At 45.6% G+C, this 20052-nt stretch overlaps 1 protein-coding gene and 1 long non-coding RNA gene across 5 annotated transcripts in view; one reads left to right on the top strand and one right to left on the bottom strand.

Annotated features, from left to right (window-relative positions):
- Window positions 1-20052, bottom strand: part of LOC144768016 (uncharacterized) — a 463846-nt gene that overhangs the window by 353789 nt on the left and 90005 nt on the right. For all 3 annotated transcript variants that reach the window (XR_013598416.1, XR_013598415.1, XR_013598414.1), the window contains exon 2: window positions 3336-3455. This is a non-coding gene — a long non-coding RNA (uncharacterized LOC144768016). The remainder of the gene's footprint in view (window positions 1-3335; window positions 3456-20052) is intronic.
- LOC144768013 (glutathione S-transferase kappa 1-like) overlaps window positions 1-20052 on the top strand; it is a 130693-nt gene that overhangs the window by 91665 nt on the left and 18976 nt on the right. For both annotated transcript variants that reach the window (XM_078651405.1, XM_078651406.1), the window contains exons 6-7: window positions 18881-18997; window positions 19478-19571. In XM_078651405.1, the coding sequence (XP_078507531.1) occupies window positions 18881-18997; window positions 19478-19571 (211 nt within the window). The remainder of the gene's footprint in view (window positions 1-18880; window positions 18998-19477; window positions 19572-20052) is intronic.

Here is a 20052-nt window from a genome sequence, read left to right as displayed (position 1 = left end):
GACTGAACTTGTGACTTTGTCCCAGTCCAGCGTAAGGTGCTCTTTTTACCTAAACTTTAAAAATGCAATATCTCCTGGTCTAGTGATTGAGTTTTAGTCATCCTGGTATCATTTATTGATTAAAAGTTACTCTATTTTTTTTCTTTAAATTGATTTGGGATTTTCCTTGTGTGTGTTTTCACTGTATTATTGTTGGCATGTTGCATAAATACTTCACACATTGCCTCTAAGTTAAACCTGACTGCTTTGCACCAAGCTACCAGAGGGTTAAACACGGTAATTTAGTGTCTTTTGTGGTTCACCTGAGAAGGATTTTGGTTGTTACCTTCCACCCACCTCAATCAGTAACCCACTTTCTTACCATGTGTTCTTTCTTGTGGTAGTTTTGTTTTTCATAACTCTTTTCATTGATGACCAGTTTACACAGAGCAAACACTTTACGAAACATAAGCACCAAGGGTGCATAGATTTGGTTCACTTCCACATAGATCACAGAGCCTGCTCATTACATGGCACTAAATTGTTCAACAAGTTTCTGCTTATTCTATCCTGGATCACGCCCATTTCTGTGCTGCAGGGGTTCACATATATCTCCTTTGTAAGTATTCCATTTTCCCCAAATCTGTGACCACTTGTTGGGACACCCTCTAGATTCATACACTGTCCTCTGTCAGCATGCACCAATCCATATCTCTCTCCCATGCTGTTAAGGACGGTGGCGCTCCTCTGCCCACCACAATCTTACAGTGTTACATTTGCAATCATCATACCAAGTGTCACCCATAGTTTCTCTTTGGTGTTTAGGTCGGTAGGGTCCCATATATTCAGGAGGCACATCTGTATACTGTAATCAGTCTCACACCCCATCACTTTTTTCATACACTTTCTAACCTCAGACCAGTACCTCTGTGTATATGTGTACATTCCCAGAGTATATGTACGAAGGTGCCCTCCTGCCCACATCTTCGCATGCATCCTGGTTCCGTTCTATAGCCATCTTTACCATTGCAGGGCCCGCAAGATAGATTCTGTTAAAGGCTAAGTTGTGGTAGTTTAATTGACTATTTTTTCTTTGTATTCATCAGTTGGTAAAATAAAAAAAGTGTGAACTTTAATTCTCATTTTAAATGAGTGGGGAGCAACTGAGGGTGGAATCACTACCCAGAGGCAAAAGCAACACAGATCTTGCAGGAGGGGGAGAAGCAACAGACTAGAGGAGGGCATGGGTGGGGGAAGCAATACGGAGGGTGAGGATAGAGAAGAGAAGAAACATGCTAGAGAGCAAAGTGGAGAGGGCAGATGAGAAGCATTTGGGCAAGAAAGCATTGGGGGAAGTACAGAAGGAGAAGCGCAACATGAGTGGAGTGGGGAGATGCACATTGATGACATAGGCATGGAGTTCACGGGGAGAGAAGTACTCGAGGGAGACAGCTGGAAAAAACATAAACTCTGATGGAGTGCTTAACCGAAAAAAGATAAGCGATTGAAAAGCAAGTGCTGGATGCATAGAAGCCAGCCAATCAAAAGTGATGGTAAAGAGGCAGTGGTCCATATGAGAGACAAACACCAGATTGACAAGCTGATACACAAATAAGAATCAGGCAAATGAGAGTAACAGGAAAGCCAATGATTGGGAAGCATTGGGCACTTTCTGATCTCCTGTATGTTCTTGTTAGGCCCACGATAACACTGTCCACTAAGCAAGACCTAAAAACAAACAAGAGGAAAATACACTGTGGACATGAATCCAAAATCACACGTTCTAAACTGACTGAAACCCAATTTTGTGTTTAATCACAATGTAAATTACTAAAGACTACTTTGGTATTGACTTCTCCTGGGTGCCTCCTTGCATTTGAACAAAACTATGGCACTCCAACTAGCTAGAAGATGTTATTATACCAATTGAGAGCAGTAATACTCTGTCTGGAATGATAAATACTTTAAAAATGTTTAGCTTGGCACGGCTAACGCTCGCCAATCCAAAACTTAAAGACTTTGCTGCAAAAATGGCAAAAGGCACAGTTGTTGTGTTACGAAATTACATCTGTAGCACTATGCAAATCAAATGCTTGCAGATTTTAGCAGAAGGTAGGCAGATTTAGAGGATTGTTGGTGTTGTAGATACTCACCATGAAAAGGAACAGCTCTTCACTTTAAGACCGGGAACTAAGGATACCAAAAGACAGAAGGCCAGGCCATTCGAAATTTCGACTCGCAATTTGCGCTCGATTGCGAGTCGCAATTTCAAATGTACAACTGTGTCTGAGACACTGATTGCAATTCCCAATGGGGTGGCAAAATACAAGCCTCATGAATATTAATGAGGCACTCGCAATTTGCGACCCCTTTGGAAATGGCTGGCTCTCCCAGGGATAGTGGCCTGCTGGGCTCAGCAGACCTCCATGTCTGGGACTGTGTTTAAGTTAAGCAGATTTTTTTTTTAAATGCTGCCCGTTTTCCTTAAAGGAAACCCCGCCCCCCCTGAGCCCTAAAGCCTCGTCCCTCACCCAAAACACTTCGCCAACCCCAGGGCCCCTGCCCTGAGCTCCAAGTCTGGCCTTGAGCCCGAAAGCCTGGTACCTAGCCATAAATACTACCCCGACCCCAGCTCCCTGCCCTGAGCCCTGAAACGGATCCCCAGCTCTAAAAACTAACCTGCCCCCACTCCCCTCCCTGATCCCTAAAACCTGGCCTCAGCCCTACTTACCAAGCTGCATCCCGGTCCTTCTTGTCCTCTCCCCACCGATCCGCTCTGCAAATAGAATGCAGACTGCCTTAACCCTGCATGTGCGTGGTGACGGCAAGCGTTGTTCGCTTGCGTTGTAACGGCACGCGTGCTTTAGCTCGCGTTGTTAATGCTGTATACGATCAGGAGTAGTTCTGGGACTAGTGATAAATAGGTTTGGTGGAGAGCTTAGCATTCAAGTCAGTATAACTGTAACTATGAGTAATGGTAACCAATGACCTGAACCACGATAAATCATGAGACCCAATTAATTTGTACAATTTCAGGAGTTGTGCCAGTGTGAGTCATTGAATCACGAATCACCAAGAGCCGAACTTAACATCCTTCAGTGCAAAGAACACCAGAAAAACTATGTTACGTAGGCATTAATTCTAATGAAAGAAGGGAAACCCTGTGGGCTGATGTCACCTCCCTCTGGTTTGTCAACACTCACCAACAGATGAGACAAAAGATGACACCTTAAATCCACATCGACTGACCGCTTTTTACTGCTGAGGAATTCTGATCCCATAAGGGTACACCAGATAGTGATCAATAAGTCTTTAGATATTTAAGAAGGCTGAGGACTCCCCTTACTTAGACTTACCCTGTTGGACCAGCTCCCACAGTTGATAATCAGGATAATCGAGAGGTAGAGCATTCAGTTGTTCCTCAGTGCAATAGAAGGCAGTAGTCTTGGGTTCCCATAAACACGAGTCATTTTATCCTGGATAAATAAAAAAATTTATAGAAATTATTATAAAATGAGAAAATCTGGGTTGGTTCATGCAGTTTCTTTTGCAAATTTCAGGTCTAACTTACCTAAATAGAAACACTATTCTTTGTTTCCAAGAGCAAAAGTAATTGGTAATAGAAACTCGTCAAGTGCTCAAAAAGAAAGCGAGGACAGTGCTATGTTGGATAGGGTCACTGTTTATGAAGGAGCCAAAAAAAGAACCGAGACTAGATTCTAGTAGTCGTACCATGTGCTTCTTTTACACAACCAGGTCCGAAAAGTCCAAACTAATACATACTCCTAATTTGTTTTATTCGACTTCTGTATCAAATTGTCTTACTAAGCTACATCATGTAAAGAAAACCTCTTTATACTGGAGTGCAGTAAAGTGGAGGAAAGGTGATCATAAAAATCTGTAAATATATAGAAATATAGATGGCTAACAGTGAATAACAGAATTTATTTCAACAAGAGGTACTGAGTGACATTTTTTGAATCCCAATCTTGGTATGTCACAGCAGTGAATAGCCAGATTTCTAATCTGTTATTTGCACTAGTCACGCTCAGTGAGTGCCATGCATAACGCGTAGCATTTTAGACTGGTAACAATGAGTAACATGGATGTTTTTTTTTAGGTCAATTTATTGCTCTGAACCTATTGGGTTGAAAACAACTCTTTGACCAAGAGGATTCCAAGCCGGATTCCTCCCAATGCATGTTGTCTACTGAAGCGTGAAGCTTCGCCAGGCGCGCGCTTGGCCTGCTCAATCCCTCTCACTCCCGCTTGCTCCCCTGCTCCCCCTCCCCCGCCCCCCATGCCTCGCACCAGACTACCATTTGTCGCACGCATCAGACTTTCACGGGCCCGCATTTTTTTCACTTTCGCGGCAAACAGACTGCCCATTTGATGCGCCTCTAACAGCTACAGCAATGAGCCGCTGTGCCGGCCTCCAACTTGCCCCCCTTCCCTCCTCCCCTACAGCAGCTGATCAGCAGCGTAAACCGCCGCTGCAGATTTAACAATAAAGCACTTTTGAGTCCTTTGCAGCAGAAAGATGACAAAATAAAGCACTACACGGGCAGCCACAGAATTGCATAAGTACAGTTGCCCTGTCTATTTTTCATCTTTCAGCAGCGGCTGCTAGAGGTTTTTTTTAAAATAATATTCCTTAACGTGCTAGCTTGCCAGTGGTACTGCACAAAAAACACTAGTTCCAATTTATTATGCCAGTTTACCATTATCAATATTGCCTCAATTTGTTATACATTGCTGTTCTAGGACAAGTGCACACAGCTTCAGTCAGATACGTCCAGGCCAGGTTTACATTGCCACAGTTATATCGATGTAATTAGAATGTGCATTCAAATTGCACACTTCCCCAATTAGGTCAACATTGCCATGCTAATATCACAGTGCTTAAAATTTACCGCGAGTGTACTCTTTAATCTTCAGCCTGCCAAAATAGCTTCTGCCTGACTATGTTCACTCAATTAAAAACATTATTACAGGGGGAGGAGCCAAGATGGCGATCGGGACGGCTGCATAACTGCTTGGCTCCGTGCGCCCTCCCGCCCCGCACATATATCCTATCGATAAACCTGAGCGGTCATTGCTAATTTAAGTAGGTGGAGGAAAGCATTCACTTACCATCTGCTTTTGAGGCTCCTCCGCGCAGTAGACCCGAAGAACTGTCCCCGTTTCTTTGGCGGCCTTCGAGGTGCTGAGACCGGGATCTCGAGTGAGGGGAGTGTCCGGCCGCGATTGCAACACCAGCGGCCTCTGGTTGCGAAGGGAAGCCGGTTGGAGAGAACCTGAGATCTGCGAGCCGGAAGAGAAGATACCAACCCACTCCCAGTAGAGGGTTGCCCTGCGAGAGATGTGAAATAGCTGGGACGGAGAGAGTCCACGATGCCCAGTTCCCCTTCGGTGTGATACCCGGTTATGTTAACAGCCCCCCCCGGGAACCGGTGGGGGACTCCCGGGCAGCGGGGAGTTTGTTTAGCCTTTTGGTGACTCTCCTTTCTGCTGCCTGCCCCGACTATTGCGATCCCGCTGTGAAACCTGCTGACTCCGGGGGTCGAACCCGGTCCTGAGGTGCGGTGGAGGGGAAAGGGAACGTGACGGCTGAAATGGCGGATGACACTTAACCGTGCACCCCTCACCCGGGCAGAGAAACCGGTGCACAAGAGAATCCCGGGGTCTGGCCATGCGAGAAAACGCCCACGCCCAAACATATACTGGCTGCACTAACAACCCTGCAGACAGCCCTGATCCGGGAGGCCCGAGATTTGGGACAAAGGATGGCCGCCATTGTTGTCCCGCCATCTTGTATCGGCACGGATCGCTCTCAAGGAGGCGCCGATGTGTCTGCCTCTGCTTCATTGACGTATTCCCAGAATGAGTCTACATTCTTAGAGACGTTGAGGTAGCGGGTTTTTAGGAACCCGTTGGTGCCAGGGGATAACACCCGAAGACCTCTGAGTTCTCCCTTGTTCCGGACCACAGAAACACTGAGTCTTCTAGTCGCAGTCAGAGATCGAATTTTATTGGTAGCTACCAAGTAACAGGTATCCTAGAAGCACGACAAACACGGGTCATGTGTTCTCAGGAGACTGTTCGTTTTTACAGAACCAGCCTTCTCCTTATATACAAAAATAATAGCTGCAAGCAAGAATTCTTGAGTTTATGATATGGCTATACACATATTTCTACAATAATACAAAAGAGCGAAGTCATGTAGGCAAGCCCGTATTTTAGACGTCCAATTCATGATAGATTACCCAGGCAGGCCCGGAACTCCCATCAGATATCGATGAAACCCCAATAAAGGAAGGCACCTCCTAGTCATAAAACTGGCCATAAACAGGGAGCGTGGACAGGTGTGTATGTGTGTAGAAAACATGATCTGGGTGTAGTGAATGGTTTGAGGCATGTTATGCATTGATGCTATCGTATTAGGCCACTGGGCGAGGAGCTGCCCAAACAGGTTCGGCTGGAGGCAATGGAGTCAGTTGGGACAGGTCAGGGGGAAGTCAGGGAAGGTGGACGTGTCCTTTTAGATCAAGCTCGACCTTTAATTGACTTATCATGAGGGCAAGACACAAGATGGATACCGTTTACAAAATGGAGTCTGAGGGGTCGGGACGCAAACTACGATTCAGGGGTGTTAGCATACCTCGATCATGACGCAAATGCATAGGAATGATGTCCTAATCATTATCGGTTCGTCGACACCAAATTCGTCATGGTACGTTGATGTTTCGGGACACGGGTATTGGACCTCGATACCGGGACAACAGTAGGGTCCAGAATTTCAGAACCACAGACCCTCCTTTTGCCCTCATATAAGGCAATAATACATGTTAATCCGAGTCTAAATCTGTATGAAGGAATTCGTGGAGATGCTGCTGTAGCATCATTCTGTTGCTCAGTTCGTCCCTTGACACAGGCTTCCGTACACATGAGGTAGCACAGAGGCCACATAGTGCAGGAGCGCACTGTACACACAGGCAGAACATAAACAGAAGTGCTAAGATCATCCCAATGAAGATCAGTGTTTTCCATCCCCAGGTAGCGATCAGTTCCCAGAACCACCCTAGTAAGGACCAGTCCCCTTTTTCTACGTGAAGGGAACCAGATATCTCGTGTAGCTTAGAGATGGCCTGGTACACTGTCGGTGCGTTATCAGGGATGAAAATGCAACAACTGGATTGGATCACTCTACACACACCACCACGATCGGCGAGTATGATATCTAGGGCAACTCGGTTCTGAAGGGTCATAAGTCGATCCGACTGAAGCTCGGTCGTCAAATTGCCAAGGGCTCCGGCCGTTGTAATCACGGCGGATTCAACTATCCTCGATAACTGGCGAATATTCCTGCTGTTCACCATAGGCCCCCAAAATGGCAGAAAACCCTTTGCGAAGTCAGCGAATTCCTGACTTGCGGTGTCGTCTTTACTCACAACACCCCTAGCTGTCCTTGTCCGATGGTAATCTGCCCTGGCCGTGTAGGTGGGAGGCAGCAGAAATGAGATAAAACATGTACCTGAGAAGTCAGGGGGCAACCAGGTGTAGGCTTGGTCGTGGCAGACGAAATACGTGCCTTTGGCTGCTAATAGTATAGGGGAAGTTCGGGAAGCGAACACATATGTTTCCGTGCATATACTCTTTCCTAATTGTGCTTTGGGATCCCTGCCAATACCTTGTAAACATAAGTGACCTCGGTTGGGTACTATCCAAACTGGGCGGGATTTCTTTGCTGTCTGGCTCTTACTCAGGTAAACCCCATATTTAGTTACGTTCCAACGAGTGTACGGAGTGAGTTCATCTTTGGGAATCGTTAGATATGTGTCGAACTCTCTACTCATATTTCTTATCCCTGCTACTAGTGCCTTGTTACTGGAATCACTCTCAGTAGAACGGGTCGGGTATGGTTCTAGGGCGAATAGGAACATGGTCTGGAAAGCCCACAGAGAACCATAATAACTGAAAGGCAGGATAAAGTATGGGATACCCTTATCAGTCGTGTGCGGCATGAGTCCGCATACCCAACAGTTCGATGTGTTCATTATGGACTGGTGTTGGTGTAGAAGTTGAATGAATGAGTTATTTACAAATTCGAGCCTTCTGGCAGACTCGTGTTCAGGTAGAGGGTGAAAGGAGTGTGTGGAGAGAGTGAGAGGAGGAGTTGGCTGAGTGTCATTTGAGAACAAGGAAACTTGAAAGACGAATAGAGTATAACCAGTCAAGAACATTGCTATGCTACACAACATAAAAATACATATTATCAAAAACCTTCTTTTGGCCAGTATCGTGCATAATTGTCTTTCAAAGTCCGTGAGTCTGGCAGGTCTCTTTACCCTAGGAAACTCCATCCTCTACTTGCTGCCCGCGGTGGTAGGTTGATTCTGCCAGGGAGTGCGCTCTGTTCAGTCCGGGGTAACTCCCTTGGACCAACCAGAACCGTTGACCTAAACGTCCCCAGTTGCACTCCCCAGACTTCAACCGCGACCCTAGCAGCAGAACCGGATGGCGGTTCGAAAATCAAAAATGAGCAAGTTCCCTGGGCGAGAGAGCCAAAAAATCTAAAATAGTTCTTAGGGGAAAAGAAAATCACATTAGTTTGCTTTTATCAGTCTCTTTGTTTAGACCTTAAATTGTACCGTTGTTTTCCTGGTACGGTGTGGTCTTCAAACAATGTCTCAGGTTCGGTAGTGTCCAACAGCATAGACGGTGGCACAAGTCCTTGTAAAATATGATCACTCTCCTTTTCGGTACCAGTTTCTTTCAAACGTGCATCGCTGAAAGGGAGGAAGCGAGGTATGGATTCTGTCTCAGAGTCGGCAAGTCCTTCCTTGACCCACCGGTTGTATGGGAGGGGTAGAGGGACCCGTTTACAATGGGTCCCGTGCACCCAGTTCTTTTTGCCTTCCACCCGAACAGCTGATCTCGTGGAAAGAAGTACCAGGTACGGTCCGGTCCACCTCGGCTGTCCGTTGTTTGTGCGCTGGAAATTCCGCACCAAGACCCACGTGCCGGGTTCGATGGAGTGACCTGGATCGTCAGAGGCTGGCGGAGAGGAACTGTGAACCTGTTGGTGTAAAACACGCAATTTAGTTGTTAATTCGCACAAATAGTCAAGCAGTACGGGGTGCTCTATTTCGCTGAGTTTCTTTGGCCTTGGCACGCCCCAGACGTTGGCTGGGCGGCCAAACACTATCTCATGAGGACTAAGTCCTAACCTGGAATGGACGGTCATTCTGGTTGACAAGAGTGCTAGGGGCAAGGCGTCAGGCCATTTAAGACCTGTACAGGCTTGGATCTTGGCTAATTTGAGCTTTAAAGTGCCATTGTAGCACTCTACTAATCCAGCTGATTGGGGGTGATTCGCAGAGTGAAACTTTTGTTGTATGCCTAAACACTCACACACTCTCTTCATCACGCGTCCTACGAATTCACTTCCATTATCACTCCAGACTATTCTAGGCATACCGAATCTAGGGAAGAACTCTTTGACAAGGGCTTTGGCAGTTGACAAGGCAGTATTGTTCTTAAGGGGGTACGCTTCCACCCACCTGGAGAAAGCGCAAACAACAACGAGCACATACTTCAGATTGTTGCACCTCTCCATGTGAATGAAATCGAGCTGCAAAACCTCGAACGGATACGTTGGAGGCGCAAAATGACCAGCTGGAGTTGGGGTTCCCCTACCGGGATTGTACTTCAAACACACCATACAGTTTCTGACCACATTCTCTGCATATTTCGGGATATTACCATTTTGCCATACTGGGGCCAATAGTTTACAGATTCCTCTCGAACTGATGTGCGCAACTCGATGAGCCATTGTTACTACTGCAAGTACATATGCGTTAGGTAATAGCCATCGCTGGTGTTCTGAGAGTTCGACCCAACAACCATTCGCGTCTAATCTACCTTTACTTTCTCTCCATTCATTCACCTCTTTCTCAGTTGCCTCGGCTTGTATAGATTTCACGCTTTCAATGGTGTCCTCACACATTCCTACATCCGTAATCCATCTAGCGGGACCTACAACATACATCCGACTCATCGTGTTCCTTGCAGTCTCTTTCGCGACCTCGTCTGCAAATGCATTCCCACGGCCAACATCATCCTGAATCTTTTTGTGGGCACTGCATTTCACAATTGCAACTTGTAGTGGCAGGGTCAATGACTCGAGGAGTTCATTAACTAACTGACCATGTTGTATCTTTGCACCATGTGACGTAAGGAACCCACGTTCACGCCATAATCTCCCAAAACTGTGAGCCACGCCAAAGGCGTATTGGCTGTCAGTGTACACATTCACTCGCTTTCCTTTCGCTAACACACATGCTCTGGTAAGTGCAATAAGTTCTGCGGCTTGTGCAGAATTGTGGGAAATACGCGCGGTCTCTATAATGGTGTGTAATGTCATTACGGCATATGCTGCAGTCGTATCACCATTCGGCAGCTTGAAACATGAACCATCAACCCATAAAGTATCGTTGCATTCAGGAAGGGGAGTGTCCTGTAAGTCTACTCTCCCTTTTGTCTCTTCTTCTGTCCTAAAACAGCAGTCATGGTTATCAATCTTGTCTGTTTCTGTCGGAATGGGTAATAGCGTTGCGGGGTTCAGTGTATCACACCTCTTTATGTGGATGTGACTTGCTAGCAGTGTAAATTTGTAACTGGATAGTCGAGCGCTAGTAAGATGTTGTGTCTTCGTCCTGTTTAGTAAAATGTCTACTGCATGCGGGACCATAACGATCAGAGTATTATTCATGACTAATCCAGCAGACTGTCGAATGCAGACAGCTGCTGCGGCGGTGGCTCTCAGACAACTTGGTAGTGCCTTAGCCACAGGGTCTAGAGTTGCCGAAAAATACGTGCATGGGCGCTGTCTGTCCCCAAAATGTTGTGTTAAAACTGATAATGCACAACCTTCCTTCTCATGGACATATAATGTAAAAGGCTTACTGTAGTTGGGGTTTCCCAACACAGGAGCCGAACATAATGCATCACGCAACTTGTGGAAACTCGTTTGGCAATCTTCAGGGCATAGGATTTGGCGTGTCTTTGCCGAGTAGTGCCAGCAAGGGTTTAGCTAGTAGTGAGAAATTCGGTATCCATTGTCTACAGTACGATGTAATGCCCAAGAAGGCCCGAACATCTCTCTGTGTCCTTGGGGCACAGAGTTCTGCAATTGCCTGTATTCTTTCTGGTGTCAGTCTCCTTCCCTCCTTCGACAAGATGTGACCTTTAAAGTGACCCTCTTCCTTGCAATACGCACATTGATTGGGGCCATAAGCAATACGCTGATGGGAAAACTCGTTTCCTTGCGCGTTTCTCGAATACTGCTGTTGTTGTTGATAATTGGGCTGACTAGCCGTTCGAGGCGGATAGGCTTGCTGGAGAAGAACTTTAGTTTTTAAATCTTTTGTCTTTTTGTCTACTTTATCTAGCTCGTCTTTGCGCCTATTTTCATAGTACTGGGCTGTAGCTAAAATTTGTTCTTACGTAGAGACAGCCCAAGCACTCTCTGAATCTTTCAGTTTATTACACAGTTCAGGAATTAAATTATGTACGAATTTGTCTACAAACAATCTTTGGCCACCCTCGGTAGCCATATCCTGACCACTATGATCGGTGAAAGTCTCCTCAAATCTTGTGAAAAAGTCAGACACATTCTCATCTTTCTTCTGCTTGCACGCAGATAACTTGTCCCAATTTACGCGTACTTCAGGCATTATTGTTTTCATGTACGCGATAATCCTACCGGGAAGTTCAGCTATTAACGGCTCAGGTTTAAAACCACCTATTTGTCTAGCATCCAGAGCGGTAATGTTCGCCCATGAGTCACCTAGTTCTTGGTCATGGTTCGTATGACGGATTTTGCTCCATAAAGGATGTGGAACAACGTTCCCAAACAACATGTCTATATCCGCTAAATTCATTATACATGAGCTTGCAGTTTGCGATAACTCCTTATAATACCCAGTCGGGTTTTTACGAGGATCAGGCAGTGTCTGCTTGAGTGCTAAGACTTCGGATCGTGTCCAGGGGACATGTACCCATACACGCTGGAAATGAGGCAGAATTGGTGGATTCGCATTCGCATCACCTTCCCTCCAAACCGGAGGAACCTCTCTCATGGGGTACTGTCTTGCTCTTTTCCCACCTGGTGCATCGTCTTCGTGACATGATCTAGAGACGTTTCCCTTACTCCTATAAGAGAGCAATAACTCTATCGCTTTCTCAACATCTGCACCTATAATCATACCTTCATAGAACTTAAAGCGTGTACGCCATAGTTCGTTCATTGTGCATTTGGAATCATTTGTCTTCACATCTTCGCACAGATATACACACATTTCTTCGAATACGTATCTCTGGGTGGGTGCATTCCATTGACGGAAAACGTCCATAACAGACTGAACATCATATCTAACAGTATCCGTAATCCATTTACGGGCTAGTTCATTTAGCACTCTTCTTTCCTCGTAATCAGGCAGTTGACTACGGGACTGTCTATGTTCTGTTTTAGGCGTTGTTTTAGGCGACCCAAAGAAAGGTGAAAACAGACTAGTGACGGTACCTGTCACTCTTTGTCTAATAGAAGGAGAACCTTGCGGAGGGGTAAGTGCATCGGAAAAAACAGGCTGAGGCAAAGAAGAAGTAGAGGCAATAGCAGAGGAAGTTGAAGTAGTAGCAGACATAGTATCATAGACAATAGCTGGAGCTGTAGGCAAAGTCGTAGAAGTAGATGGAGTAGGTAGCAGAGACGGCGGCCTTTGAGAAGGCTGCGCCGGAGAAGTAGGAACCAGCTGAACAGTAGCTGGAGTTTGTGCAATAGCTGTGTTCCGTGCGCCGGGGCGCGGTATAGTAAAATGCTTTGGCGGTGTAGTAGCGTCTAACGCATACGGTGGAGGTGAGCTTAATAAGTGGGACATTAATGGATCTTTCTCGGATCTCTCCTCGTGACCTTGTCCCTTATTTGGCAACATCGGGTAGCATTTATCTACTGCTAGTTTCTTGCTCCTAAGCATTTGTTTGTTTTCCTGCTCTTCCTCGTTATCCCTGTTTGTTATGGCAGCTTGCACCATCGACATTCCTCTTTTATTCTTTTTTGCTAATTTTATTTCTTTCTGTTTGGCTTCTTTGGGCCATAAGCGGAAAGAGTCAAACATCGCCGGCCGGGCTTTTCTCTTGAATAATTTGACCTCTAGGTTATCTAATATTTCTGAGTCGAAACTACCATATTGGGGCCATTTTAAAACACCATCCTTGCGGGTGTATTTTATCCACACTTCATTATATGTGATGGGACCTACGCCGTGCTTCACATAGAGCTCATATGTTGGAGTTCCAATCGGAGGAACCGGACAGGAATCCTCTAATCGGGAGTCCTTACTATAACCAAGACAAAACAAGTTTCCACTAGTCTAGCTTCAAACTTCAAAGGATTATCTGTTACGATATTTCTCGTGAATACACAAGTCCTTCGGCTTTGGGGCTTGCAAGTACCAAATCAAAGCGTATCTCAAGGATACCAAAAACTAAGGACAAACTAAGGACTGGGAGACGCTCCACTTATACTTAACTGAAGTATTTGAAGATCGGTGACGTCGCTAGAAGACTCGTCTATCGTTTCGCTCTACCAAGGATCACTGGCTCCAAAACAAGGCGATAGTCAGGGCAGCAGTCCTTCGTAGCCGTCGGGACGCGGGGAACCTCGCAGCAAAGACCTTCGGAACCACGTCGACATACAGGGGTCGCTGAAGTGGCTGGCCGTCCTCTGGAATTTTCACACGAAGCTCCTCACGAACATCTGGCTTGGACCGTTGCCGCTTGATACCGCCCCGAGTTGGGCGCCAACTGAGGTAACGGGTTTTTAGGAACCCGTTGGTGCCAGGGGATAACACCCGAAGACCTCTGAGTTCTCCCTTGTTCCGGACCACAGAAACACTGAGTCTTCTAGTCGCAGTCAGAGATCGAATTTTATTGGTAGCTACCAAGTAACAGGTGTCCTAGAAGCACGACAAACACGTGTCATGTGTTCTCAGGAGACTGTTCGTTTTTACAGAACCAGCCTTCTCCTTATATACAAAAATAATAGCTGCAAGCAAGAATTCTTGAGTTTATGATATGGCTATACACATATTTCTACAATAATACAAAAGAGCGAAGTCATGTAGGCAAGCCCGTATTTTAGACGTCCAATTCGTGATAGATTACCCAGGCAGGCCCGGAACTCCCATCAGATATCGATGAAACCCCAGTAAAGGAAGGCACCTCCTAGTCATAAAACTGGCCATAAACAGGGAGCGTGGACAGGTGTGTATGTGTGTAGAAAACATGATCTGGGTGTAGTGAATGGTTTGAGGCACGTTATGCATTGATGCTATCGTATTAGGCCACTGGGCGAGGAGCTGCCCAAACAGGTTCGGCTGGAGGCAATGGAGTCAGTTGGGACAGGTCAGGGGGAAGTCAGGGAAGGTGGACGTGTCCTTTTAGATCAAGCTCGACCTTTAATTGACTTATCATGAGGGCAAGACACAAGATGGATACCGTTTACAAAATGGAGTCTGAGGGGTCGGGACGGAAACTACGATTCAGGGGTGTTAGCATACCTCGATCATGACGCAAATGCATAGGAATGATGTCCTTATCATTATCGGTTCGTCGACACCAAATTCGTCATGGTACGTTGATGTTTCGGGACACGGGTATTGGACCTCGATACCGGGACAACAGTAGGGTCCAGAATTTCAGAACCACAACGTGGATAGATTTGGTTCATGAGCTTACTGTGGATGCACCTGTGTCGCATGTGCTCGTCTCACCGGGGCCTTTCTCTGATCGGCAAGTGGAGGAACAGCATCGATACACGGCTTGGGCGGCCCCGTCGGGGTTTTGGCGCTTCCCGCATCGTGTGTTTTCCTTTCCGTGTCTGGCGGGACTGTGTTCGGACTCGAGACTGTTGGCGGTGTTGACATTGTTCCAATCGGACTTCTGCCATGCAACATCGGCGAAATTTCGGTGGCTGGGATCCTATGGAGCGGCGACACTGCCTGACCCTCCCGGTGTGATCGGACCTTTGTGCTACTTTGTATCCCGTTTGAAGGATGGTTCAACATTGGTACTATTGACAAACGAGGCCAGGGGTGAATTCGCTTGGAACATGGAGGGACTCGTGGCTGGTTAATGGTGCTTTGAGGGGCGCTTAGCGGGGATGTCATTGATTGCGTTATACATGATTGCTGCTACCTGTACTTCTTCTACCCTTACTGTTTACACGACTTTTGCACGCGGAGGTGGGAGGGGCCGGATAACCAGATTGAGGGCCCTTCTCCTGTATTTTTTCTCTTCTTTTTCTCTTTTTCTTCTCTGTATTTCGGGTCTCTTATTTAGGGCAACAGGCACGCTGCTGGGGGGGTAGGCCGTAGCCTTTTGCAAGGGTGCAGGGTTGGGGGTTGGGGGATGGGCTTGTTATTTTGTTCTATCTTTGTTTCTATGGCCCTTTGCCCTTTTCCTTTTTCGATGTCGTCGTCTTCCATGTCTCCCGTATTGTGTTTCGCCTTGAGGGGTGGGGCTAGTTCGCCATGATTGCTTAGTCTTTATTGCATCTATCCTGACTCATATACCGCCTCCCCCATCTTTTTCATCTATGTACATCACCGGCATGAAACCTTTTGCTTTTCGTTAGCTGTATCAGGGGTGTGTGTGATTATGCGACATTGATTTTCACTTTATTTTTCGTTATTACAAAATGAACCATCTCAGATCCTTCTTATCGCATGGCACCTTAATTGTATGATATATCCTGGATGCTACTCAGCTTTGCACTCCGGACCGCTGTATTTTTATACAATATTACTTTTTTAATTGATTTGAATAGCGGCCGGCCGGATTGGTTGTAGGCCCATGTTTGTATCTCCGTACTATAACAATAAAGGTTCTTTAAAAAAAAAAAAATTTTTAAAAACAAAACATTATTACAGGGCAGCAATGAAAACCACCAGCGACCTTCAGTGTGCACTTCCTGAACTCCATCTATTGTTAGAGCTACTATTGCAGAATCGTGCACTGCAGAAATCTGGGGGCTAGTTTCATTTGTGCAGCTACAATTATTAATTAGCAAGTGTTACTTTGGAACCGACAACTGGCCCCACTGGAGACAAGGTAGACAGAGCCATTCTTATGGGGGTACCCCCTCCCTTCTCCCATAGCAGCGTGTGCATCCGCCTTCTCCAGCTCTTTCCTCTCTGCTTGAAACAGACAACAGGCGCCAGTGAGCAACAATATAAACTGAGACATCCTGCTTGACGATGGGTTTGTCAATTACGTGTTAACACTAAACCGACCCGAGGCGCCATGAAAGCACAAGCTAGACAGAGACATTCGCCTTTACTGATGTCCTTAATTCACGCTTTACTCTGGACATTTTGAACCAGCAAAAACATGTACTTTTTGAAGGATATTGTCTTAAACAGTATTGTTAGTGTGGTCACATTTTATTATAAAAATGGTGGAATTCTTTCAGCCTTTCACTGTATTGAAATTAAAGTCGAATCTGTGTGCGAATGTGTTCCAAACATCGAGATGTCGAATTGACACCAGCAGGGCTCAGAACTAAGGACAGTTATGTGGCAACCGCACCAGATTTACCATAGAACTCATTTATTTTAGAGTATGGTGCCAAAATCCGTGGTGATAATCCATTCCTGATGCTCTCATGATGTTATGTTCAAATGTGCAGCGCTGTTTCGGTCTCAGCGTTTATGTAACAGTTATATATCGCTGCGGTCCATAAGGTATTATTACACTTACTTTAAATTGCAAACTGTAAACAAACATTGGCAAAATCAATCGTTCGGGCGTTGGTTACCATCATTTTAGCTTTGTAAGTACTTGTTACATTTGTTGTGGTCCTCTACGGCCAAGTTCGGTTCCTGCGAGTTCGTAATTTGCATCCAATTGCAATAAACTTTGAGGTTAATGAGACCGACCGCATGTCTCCTCCTCTACCGCCTACTTTAAAGCACATGCCTAAGAACTAGTGCTTAAAAAAACGTAAATTAGGGTGGTGCTTTTAAATAATATTATTTGCAACTCGTGTTTGAGTTAAATTGATTTAAGGTACGGTACTTCTCTGTCTCCCGTGCTAAAGGCGTGTTTAATAGGCACACATTTTCCTGCATTAAACACCACCCTTTACAAAATACAAATAACACATCGGGTTGTAGCCACAGGGTGGACTTCATTGCTCAATAAAAGCCAGTCTTCTGTTTCTTTCAAGAACTGTTTCTTGCAACCCGATCACACCACTTGGAGGCAGTTATATGGTTGCTCCAGCAAGGAGACAGCCCTATAAAAATAAGGAGTATCTGTTTGTTGACCAGCTTAGCCATATATATATTTTTTTTTTTGCAGTTTTATGTAGCACAAACTCGACCCGAAGGAATTAGAGCGTTTTACATGAACACCAGTTGCATGGTTGAGCCAACAAAATTTGCATTTTTCTGCGCCCACTAGAGTGCATTATTCTGTCCATATTAGTAGAATGCCGGTAATGGGAGCGCTGAGACGCACACTTCGCCAGATAGTCCAGAGTCGCCTCTGCAGGGGGCTAATAGATGTGCCATTTATGAGAACATACACAGTGATAGGGGGCTTGTGTTTGTTGCATGGGTGATTTAGTTTAATAAGCATTCGCAATGCAATAGGTCTCGCATTTGCGAGAGTTTAAGCTATTGGCATTGTAAACAACAATGCCTTTTATTTAGGTTTTAAAAATCAACACATAAATAAAAGGCATTGCCATTTACAATGCCAATAGCTCAAACTCTCCCAACTGCGAGAGCTATTGCATTGCAAATGCTTGTTTCAAGGGTTTCTGTGTGACATCAAACAGACAATGAGTAAAAAGCGAAGGCCACCCAAAAAATCTGCCCCTGCTTTCAACTGCTATGCAGGGGCAGAGGAAGTATGGGAGAGCCATACATAACATGGTCCCTCTTCCCTGTCCTGAAGGTAAAAAACAAGTACCTGACCGCTTGGAACACACCAGCCTTTGTTCCTTCTAACCATCTCCCCTCCCGAAACTGTGCTCTGCTCTCCACAGAGCCGCGACCAAGCACTACACTGACAGGCTCTCGGAGTACCCTGTGAGAGTTATCTGGAATTCCTTTATGACGTAGCAACAGTGGGAAACATTTGCAGTGAATAACTAGATTTTAAATATGTTATTCACAATAGAGGTTTATAATCGAATCCATACGTAACCAACTCTTAAAGATGGTAAAAAGTGAATTGTGGGGAATTTTTTACTGACTGCTTCTGAGTGACATCAAAAAGTCGAGCGTGAAGCTCGAGTTGTCTATGGCGTTACTCAGAACCCCTCAGTAAAAAACATCAGTGTAATTTACTTTTTACCAATCTCTACGTTTATGTGTGACCCCCCTCAACTCATTTGTTCCTGCTCTCAGCTGCTGTACCGGGGCACAGGAGTAATCGGGCAATAATATATAGCATGGGTACTCCTCCCTGGACCAAATTTAGAAAAACACACATTACCTTCCATCCTAACCAACCTCCATCAACTTCTTTGCTTGCCTTCCTTACCCATCCAGCAGCCATGTTTTCTGCTTTCAGTCAATGCAAACAAGCAGTGATTCGCTGACAGGCTCCCAAACAGCCATGGTAGCCTGGCACCCAAGGCATTTATGATGTAGCAACTGTGGGTAATGAGTTTTGTTATCAGCTGTTGCTATGTCATAGCAGTGAGATCCTGGATTTAGAATCTGCTGTTAACGATAGAGGCTTCCTAAGGAAGCCGTGCATAAGAAATAAATTAGCAGTGAAGTGGTGGTAAGTGCTAGTTATGAGACTGTTTCTGCCTTCCTTCCAGGCTGCACAGAAGGCTGGTCTCCCATCAGCAGAGGCGCAAAGGCTGCTGGGACTGTGCACGACGCCAGAGGTCAAGGATCGGCTGAAGCAGACGACGGAGGAGGCCCTAAATTACGGGGTATGAAAGATGTGTGGTGAGCAGAGAGTGAGAATGGGAGAACAAGTGGTGATCTGGCTACATGTGACAGAGATACAATCAAGAAATGTGGGGGGGGTGGGGAAGTAGATTGAGAGGAAAAGAGGAAGGGAGGAGGGAAGCAAAGCTAAAGAATGATTAAAGGAAAATGTCCAGCGCAGGTATAGAAATATTGAAGGAAGAGGAAAAATGCAAAGAGAAAGAAAGGTAGTGAAGGAGGGTGGGATGGAAAAGCAGATAAAGAACAAATAGAGATGAAAGGGATGTCGGATATAAGTTAGTATTGAAGAGAATGAGTGTATAGCATGAAACAGACGGGGTGAGGAAAGAGAGCGGAGGAAGCTGACAGGTTGGCACAGCAGTGGGTATCCAAGGGTACTGTCCGTTCGCTGCATGAATGTTGTCATTTCATATTGCTTACTATGCTCTGACCCCTCGCTGTGCTCTTCCTTGTATCCCCAGGCATTTGGGATGCCCATTATGGTTGCCCATGTGGATGGCAAACCACACATGTTCTTCGGTTCCGATAGGTTTGAGCTGCTGGCTGACCTGCTGGGTGAGTGAAACAATGTCTCCTGTGATCCTATTAATAGACATAAGATAGTATGTTAGTAATAGTCCCCATAGGCCCATTCAGAATTGTACTAAACTGAAAGTTGAAAAGGGGCCCCTGTGGGCTCCATTGGAGCAAAGTTCATACTTGCATGGGCTCAGAAATGAATCCTAGTACTGAGACAAATATAGTACTCATTTGGTTAAACTAAACGCCAACAGAATGTATATGAAGTGTACATTTCAGCACAGGAAAAGTTAAAGCAGTGACCTTTAAACTTTTAATTCTGTGCCACTTCCAATCCCTCTCCATAAAATGCCCCCACCCCGCTAAAAAAAGAATAATAATCGCCCCCCCATACTTGAATTATTTTTCCAGCCAGGATAGAAATGACAAAAGATGTTAGTGATGTGGTATGTAGTGATGTCCCATTACAGAGTGGCTTACTTCAGCTCGTTTTTATTCACTTGAAACAAAGCACTCT

This window comes from Lissotriton helveticus, chromosome 7, assembly GCF_964261635.1.
Source record: "Lissotriton helveticus chromosome 7, aLisHel1.1, whole genome shotgun sequence".
NCBI lineage: Eukaryota > Metazoa > Chordata > Amphibia > Caudata > Salamandridae > Lissotriton > Lissotriton helveticus.
Note: the sequence above shows the minus strand (reverse complement) of the source record. Positions and strands in the feature narration are given on the sequence as shown.